This window comes from Lygodium microphyllum, chromosome 29, assembly GCF_053477565.2.
Source record: "Lygodium microphyllum isolate KBCC chromosome 29, Lygodium_microphyllum_v1.1.10, whole genome shotgun sequence".
Classification (NCBI taxonomy): Eukaryota; Viridiplantae; Streptophyta; class Polypodiopsida; order Schizaeales; family Lygodiaceae; genus Lygodium; species Lygodium microphyllum.
In genome coordinates this window covers 21,546,071-21,554,953 of record NC_141163.1, presented here as the reverse complement: position 1 = coordinate 21,554,953, position 8,883 = coordinate 21,546,071, and the positions used below count along the sequence as shown (strand labels likewise).

Genomic DNA, 8,883 nt, shown 5'->3' with positions numbered 1-8,883 from the left:
CTAACGTGTGAACTACTACTTTGGTGGGAGTCAGTAGATATACATAGATACTTATGGTACCCAAACTGATCTTTAGGGTAGATATTGAGGTAGGTGTAGAATAATACATCTACTATATTGAGGATGATGTGGAACATAATTGCCATAGGGTTCTAGTGGTGATATTTCTTTTATCTTTTCCTCTCATCCTTTGGTGCTTCCATATTGAGGCATGTGAAGGTGAGTTATAATAAGATAACAATCATTTTGGTGACTCCATATTCAGTACGTGATGAAGATGAGTTATGGTAAAAGGAATGTGCAAATGGTATCTCTTGTATAGATGCTCTTGTACATTTGCCTCACATCTCTCCAAATGCATATGCATCATGCTCCTATTAGCTACAACACAAAGAAAGCCATGAGTCATCTAGATACAATAACATAATTTATTATGTGAGTGAGTCAATCCTTATAATGAAGTCTCTCAAAAACCTTATTCTAGAGAAAATATCTTGTAAATGCATGCATCGGATCATTGGCATATCCTTGTAGAGCTAAAATAACTATATTTAGATGTATGGCTAGGCTTTCTCTACATGTGGTTTTCTTTTCATGGATTACATGACGCCCATTCTAATTTTCTAGGGGAAACTAACAATCTCTTCTTTTAAGAATGATGTAGAGCATGATAAGGTCAGTAGTAGTTCCATTTTTATCAACTTAGTATATTTCATATTACATATTAATGCATTCATATAATATCTTCCTTAGCATATTTTCTTTTTAATTGGAATGAAACTCAAAATGTAATTCTCATGGCATAATTGCACCTACAACTATTCATATATATTGACCTTTCCTTCTACTTCCCCAACAATCCATTAATGTTAGACTTTGAGATCCAACCAAATCTTCTTTAACTAGCTCATCCATAGGTTCCCAGTTTGCCACTTTCGATTGTGTTCCTACTCGTATTTTGTGGAATTTTTCATGCTTGGATGACTAACTTGTTAGCATCATAACCTTATCTATCAAGGTTACATTTCCTATCCATACATCTATTCTTAGTTACATTTTTCACTCTAAAAAGCTCATTGTAAGTTGCTCCTCATATAGATGAGGTTTGAACTTTTAAATCGATATCTTCACTTTGGATGTAATATTCTTGTCCCATAGAGTGACAAGCAAGGCTATATCATACCAAACCTTCATTCTTTGAGAGTTTGTCCTTTGAAGGACTATATACAATCAGCACAAGATTTGTTCAATTTCTTTATTAGATCACAAATTATAATAAAGTAAAGTTAGCCACTGCCTTTTCAACACATGGCTACTTCAACAAACATCACATCATGCTAACCATGATCGTGCTTGATAATCTTGAATTAGTTGTTTTTTAATTTATTGCCTCAGAGACATGTCACACATTAGCAAGCGCATTAATAATCGCAGCTAAGTCACCATTTAAAATTGAGATAAAAAAGAGTCGAGGAAATACAAAATCGCTTCTTTTGGGATTGTCATCACTCTATCCAATTCTAGAAAAATGTTAAAACCTAGCTTAAAATTTCTAATCTCATGGTTGCTTTTGGTTTGAATGTAGCCTTCTTTGGTGACAATGGAAATTTGGATGATAGTATTTGGCAACTGGTCTCTTTAGTTTCAACAATCACTCTCAATATCATATGAAATAGAAAAATGATCCTCTCTTTAGAAGGGCCTCTATGAAGAATCGTGGAGATTTATTAGAATCCTTTGCAAACAAGTTGTCATCAATGGTTTAACCTATTGCATCTTTATATGAGGTATATATTTAGCCACATATTCAGAAATTTGGGAATTTTCATAAAGTTTGGGAATTCTTAATGTGATTAATATTTGGACACATGGTCACATCTTATCCTCTTACTTGAAGGTGAAATTTTTCTTAGGTACTATATAAGCAATCTCCCTAAGTCCCACTCTCAAATATGGGGTTAAGATTTAGCCACTTGGTCAAACCTTTACTCCTTATTTGAAAGTGGAACTTGGGAGATTCCCAAATTCTCTAATATGGTATTATTTCTTACTTTTTTTATTATTTTTCACATTATAAAAAATGTCTACTTCAAGAAAATTTTTGCAAAAAGAAATATCAACGATCCCTCATGATGAGCTTAAATGCTATACTTAATAGTTTAATGTAACACCTAGTAGTCTATGTGTATATGTCAATCAACCCACCACACTATCACACATGACTTAGGCTACATGAGATGTAGATGTTTAGATTGTCATTATCTTAGATGTTGAGGTGGCGAATATTCAAAAATGAAATCTATCATATGAGTTATCCATTTAAATACCAAAAATCACAATCACCACATAAATAATAAGGAATTATGTATTTGTACACACTAAGCTTGTATATTGACACTAGTTTCCTCCATTGCACCTTGATACAAGGAAGAAAACAAAAGGAAACTAGTAGGCACAACTAGCTTAATTACAATTGATAAATATTGTCCATTAGCATTTTCTTTTAGAAAATCTTCATGATCCGAAACATTTTATGGAAGACATGGAATTGAGCTCAACTACCTTCACCATAGCACCCTAACTTCTTAGTCTTCAACACCAGGGAGAAGCATATGGAATTGATTATGAATAGGAGCTCTCCATGTGGGCTATATACCATGCCTGTATAAGAGAATACCTAGCCAAGTTGCCTAGGTAATGAGCTCCTAATATGAAAGTTGGAATATCCATCCTATAAAGGGACATTCAAGCTTGGGCATCTCAAACTATATTATGACTTGCTTAGAGGAGGGATCTCATGGTCAATACTATTTCATCACAAAGATATTGTCAAAGTGATTCAAAATATTGTAACAAGCTATGTTTGTGCCAAAATTTTGTCTCTCACCATAGAGGTGATGAGCCTTTTGTATTCTTATAATGTTTGTAGTTACAAGTTATAGCATGCCACATGGGAGAGTGCCATGTGCAAGGCTCTTACACTTTTAGAAAAAACTATGCTTCACTAAGTAGATATCCTGTAATTTTGTTGGAACATACAATCCAGGTTGTTTGTATGGTTGATTGCATTATAATAAGTTATTCTTGATCACTTATTATTGTTGATGTGGAAATGAGGATTTGTGGCAAGCAATGATTGATTTGTACTATTGTTGGATTTGTAGCATGAAATATATATTTTGAGGCTAAGTTGTTGGTAACTCATTGAATTTTGAACATTTTGGATCTACGTGTCATGCGAGAGTATCATCAATGGTGTTTAAATATCCCTGTGCAATATTTGAGCATGAGATTGTATTCTTGTAAATCGAATCTAGCATAGCAACTTTCCACGAATGTAATTTTCTAATTAATTAAAGGATTATGATACATTTCAGTTGTCACTCTGTGAACTATGGAGATAATAATGTTTTTTTGCAAATGCCTAGACAATATCTAGTAGCTCTTTTTCTATTATTGAATAATTTTCTTTTTTTCTAATGAGACTCCTACTAATAAAGTAGACACATGTCCACTCATGATTCTTAGTTTTCTATAATAGTATAGCTTGTAGACTCACATTGGATGCATCTTCTTGAAACAGGGAGGGTTGGTTGAAACCAAGGTATTTTAGTTGTGAAGTTGGTAAAGGCTTGCTTCAATTATTGAAAGTAGGCATCATAGCTTCATCTCTTTCTCCTTTTTGAAAGAACTTTTGCAAAGAATATGTTGCATATCCTTCATTGGGAGTAAAGTTTGTTGTACTTACAATCAACCTAGGAAAGTATTGTAATTGCTTGACAATGGTGGGTATAGGGTATTGTTGAATAGTGAACTTGCATGGGATCAACTTCATCTCTCATGTCTGACATTATAAAATCCAAGAATTTGATTTTTGTATGCCCCCACTTTCTATTTTAAATTGGAATTTTGTTGTAATACTTCTCGGGGAAGTTACTATATGTATATCTTCTACATCACATGCATTCAATGCCTATTTATAAATATCCTTATCTATGATTTTTTTTAATAAAACATAACCCTTTTCTATTAAATTTTTAAATAATCATTTTATATTACACCCTTTCTATATGTAAAAAATGTATAAAAATGGTATTTTAAAAATATATTATTTTGAACCCACGTAATGTACACATATATTCATGAATAACTTACCCGAGCAATACTTCCTATAGAACTTGCATTATACGTTGACTACATGTTGTGGTATATCGCAAAATATCACCTAAATGGATGACAAGGACACACTTGGCAATCAACTCATGGAATAGATTGTTGCCCATTTGTTGACTCTTCACCATTTAGCATGTACATAACATCTCCAATGTGTAAAGGGGAGCACATGATGGCTAATAGCTTACAAAGTGGGAGGTGTCACTTGGTATGGAACTAACATAAGAGTGGGCTCATGTGCAGATCTGCGAGACCCTTTACATGTGAAATAAGTAAAGCTTGTTGGGTGTGAGATGCATTGTTTCTTTCTTGCTTACTAAATTCATAGTCCCGTCTACCTTTGAATGCAAGTAGAAACTAAACGTGTGGCAGCATTTCTAAGCCTCTCTCAGCTGCCAATGGCCGATAGACGCAGGATCTACAGAGTCGAGGAATAAAACCCCCTCGACTTGTGTAAATGTCTCGACTGTCACTTTGACCTACGTGTGGAAGGACGCTATTCTGGCACGGTCTACTTGTTGGCATTGCTTCTTACCTCCATCGTCTTCTTTTCTTGTCCATCTACCGGCCATGTTATGTCATAAAATACTAAGAATAAATTGCATTTTCGCTGTTTTATACGTAGCAAGGAGCGCCGCCCATGAGGACACATACCGAAGAGAGAGAGAGAGTGTGTGTGTGTGTGTTAGAGTGAGAGACTGTGAGACTGAGCGAAAGAGCGGCGGTCAGCGAAACGCGCGCCCGTTCGAAACGAAGCCGTGTGTGAAGACAGTTTTCTCATGAGTCATCATCACCATCATCCATCGGCACATATAAAACCATCACTCTCTCCGACTCTCCAACTTACAGTTGAGCTCGAGCTCCGATTTTCACTCTCTGCTCGAGCTCCGAGTTTCTCTCTCTGCTCCATTCCTCTTACTTCAGCTGCTCTCTCTCTCTCGCGCGCGCGCGCGTATAAACCGCAGGTTAAGTTTCTGTTGCAAGCCATGCTGCCTTTCAGTAGTGCGCATTCTCCTCGACAAGTGGTTCCCATGGAACAGGATCTCGAATCCCGGAATGAGTCAGTGACCGCAGCAGCCGCCATGACAGGCGTCGGCATGGGCTTGAGGCAGCGACTGTTCGCTCCGAATTCGAGTATGCTGAGAGGCAAAGTGCGTGCACCAACTTCATTTTCTTCTGTATCATCATCTTCATCAACCTCGGTAGGGACTGCAGCTGCCGCGGCAGCATCATCCTGCAAGTCCGCGGTATCGATAAACTCCCGGGGGTCGTGGTTTTCGCTGCAGGGGAGGTCGAAGAGGAGGATATCGTTCGGGGGGGAGGGTGAGGTGGCGGGAGGAGACCGCGGCCGGGGCTCAGAAGCATGCGCCAGATCAGAAGATGAAGGAGAAGAAGGCGAGGAAGGAGCCGAAGGGGAGGGGGGAGAAGGAGGAGGTCACGAGGGGGGCTGCGCCACCCCTCGTGCGCGCGAGTGCAGGATACCTCGGCTCTTCTCTTGCCCCGGGGCCCCCCGCAAGCGCAAGTTGCAGCTGCGTACTTTGCCGTCAGCTGCTGCTGCTTCTTCTCAGCATTATCAGTTCCTTCATCACGCTCCTTCTCCTCCTCCTCCTCCTGCTGCTGCTGCTACTGACTCCAGTTCTTACCCGCACGTCCCGGCCTTCTGCCGCTTCGCCTCCAGCCCCTCTCGTCTCAATATCCCGCAGGCGCAGCACTAGAATCAGCTCCCAGTATCCTCACTGCAAACTCACCCAAAAGCACATTAACGACTGTATCTATGCTAACCCCTCACATTTTTGCGAGTTGTAAAATTCAACATGATCGTGATTCTTCATCATCGTCGTCTATACTCTCACTCTCTCACTCTCTCTCTCTCTCTACTCTCTCTCTCTCCAGTCCCGACGGTGTGCAATCTTTCCATCATATCTTCCAAGAAACGAACCGCCCCCTTCCCAAATTCCATATTCTTGTGCGCTTTCAATGTTTTCTGTCATTTTCCTGTTAATTTTCAAGTGACTAATTGGTCTCAACTCTCTATGCAACCGTGTGAAGCATGCTTTAAAGTCGGACGACTTTTTGAGGATGAGATGTTAACTTTGTGCTCAAGCAACTTGACTCTAAGCGTGTGTACTTTTTGCGAAAGACTTACATTCATATAACTTCATGCTGAGATTTGATTCAATGTTCACCAAAAAACTTTTTAGGTAGCAAATACAATGACCTTTAACCCAAAATTTTGGAGGGGAGCTATCGAAAAAAAAGCAATGTGTTGTGGAAACTTTTCATACCAAACCCTTCAATGTTGACAACTTGTGAGTTTTGTTCTTAGTTTTTGCAAGTTTTTCGTGTCCTTCCGTAACTAAAATGGTGCTAGTTTTTGAAATTAAAAATCTCTCTCTATAACCTTGGTATTTTTAGATATTAGTGTGGATTGACCTATATTTTTGTGATGGTGATATTTTAACAAGGATTTCTCAAGCTTCTTCCTCAAAACATGTACTAAGGATAGTACCATGTTTGGACTAGACTTTCAATAAGTTAAGGTTTCAATATTGAACATAATGTAAAGAATGTGCCTTGTGAGGTTGACCTTACTTGCAAGACAACAATGGCTACACATTTTGCATTTCAGTGTTGCCTTGTGTTCATTTCTCTTTCTATCATATGCAAATGTTGATGGTTAACGAGGGAAAGACTATGCTTTTAAAAAGACAAGTAAAGTATAAACATATACAAGTTCCTAGTTAACTAGGGGAAAATTTTACATAGAAACACCATTGTAGCTTCATCATCAAGTGATTCAATAGCAAAGAGACATAGGGGCACTAAAGGTATGCCTGCGCTACTAGACAATCCTTTTCTCCTTGGAAAATTTGTGTACAAATATGTAGCCCCACATCTCAACTCAGTTGTGTCTTTGTTGGCTTGTTCCCATTCAAGGCATTGAAAAGAAATGTGTCCAAGATGGTCACAATTACAACAAGTCACTGCTTCCTATGATTGCATTCCTCCTAATCCTCATCCTCTTCCCATGTCCAAGGTCATGACTAGAATTGGCCTATAGTCCATAAGAATATGGTTTTCCTCTTTATTGTATGAGATGTAAGGGTTCACGTATGGCTCTTCCTCCAACTGCTCCTTGATATAATGCACAGGAGCACCACTTTGTGGTAGCATTATAATCAGCGCAAAGGGTCTAGGTATATAGGTTGGATTAATATTTTCCGTAGGTACAGTTGAACTTTGATCATTTAGGAGCTAAGAGAGCTAATGGATCTCACGGGGGATTCACTAGTAGTAATAAGGAGACGCCACCTGCGTGCAAGAAATATATGAAAATACCCCTTATCTACCCCCTATTTATGGGACCTTACCTTATAAAATGTACCTTCTTTCCCTTAAATAACCCCCCTCCCTTACATTCACGTGGTATCATACGGTAAACCCTAGTGGACCCCCCGGGATGGATCTCCCCATCCCAAGAGAAATTATATGTTCATTCGATATTGTTGCTAGTATGGCTATTGATAAGTCAACTTTCAAGGCATTCTACAGTGGATGGCCTCATGACCATACCTTCCACAGTTGGCACATGTCCTAGAGCATAGAATGTTAGGAAGACCCATAAGTGATACCCAAGCTAATATCAAGGATGAGAGAAAACTTCAAAAGAATCTCATAAGACAAGTGGCATGATTCACGATGTCGCACGAAATTTGCGCGGGAGGGGGTTCGTGAAAGTCACTCGCCGCTAGGACGCTAAACGAGTTGGGAATAATGGATGGAGAACACTCAAGATAGATCGTAATAAAGAAGATGATTTGGTTGTAATTGAAAATGATTGGGAACAAAGTGAAGACAAAAAGTACACCTTCTCTTCTTACAATTCCAATAATTTCAGACTTGCACTAGCCATCAACTGCAAACACTGATTGAAACTCCTTTGATTCAGCCGCCAATGATGTAGCACTATGATCATATCCTATAGGACTTTAACTTCTTGAACTTTGGCCGTAGCCTTAACTTGGTTTGAATCAGCAAAACAAGGAAGAGGGTTTTGACTACGTGCTCGGCCTCTATTTCCTGGAAACAGGCTGACGACTACAGTACGTCGACTTTAACATCATCCAATTTCATAAATCAATGTGATGATAATACAAACTCGAGGAAGCTACCGAATTCATTCTTGATAGCCTATTGCCATATTCCCAACAGCCTCCGTTCAGAGAGGAAAGCGGGCAACACCATCAATAGAGATGGCCATAACGGATGAGGAACACGGGTTGGGAGGGAAAGGAAGAGAAGTCCATGCCATCAAAAGGTCTGAGGATTAAATGTTCGTTGAGGTATCAGCCAGCACGATCACGTAAGTGGAGGAGACGTGGATACGGCAATCACATCAACAGAGTTTACGTTGATTGTAATGGCGTCGCTTGTCTTGAGCAGGGTGGTGTAACAATAGCTACGAAGTTGAAGATGTTGGTGATGGCTCAGAACTCCATCCTAGATTCCAACAATACACTGGTGAGCTATCGGAAGCAGCATAGATAGCACTCGTCGGAGATGCAATCAATGGTGGAGTTGACAACGGAGTCGATCTATCTACATCTTCACGACAGCTTTGTCAATGCTCCTTCGACTCTCTTGTCGTCACAGCAAGTTCTTCTCAGCTTAATATCTTCAATGTTTCTTTAGTCGTCTTCGCGTACCACC

The 8,883-nt window shown here is 39.1% G+C and overlaps 1 protein-coding gene across 1 annotated transcript; it reads left to right on the top strand.

Moving 5' to 3' along the window:
* The first annotated feature begins 4,895 nt into the window (after positions 1–4,895).
* On the top strand, positions 4,896–6,038 carry LOC148010445 (uncharacterized). Its single transcript, XM_087671913.1, has one exon. It carries the CDS (start codon positions 4,953–4,955, stop codon positions 5,886–5,888), a length of 936 nt encoding a protein of 311 aa, XP_087528039.1. The 5' UTR covers positions 4,896–4,952; the 3' UTR covers positions 5,889–6,038.
* Positions 6,039–8,883: the final 2,845 nt, after the last annotated feature.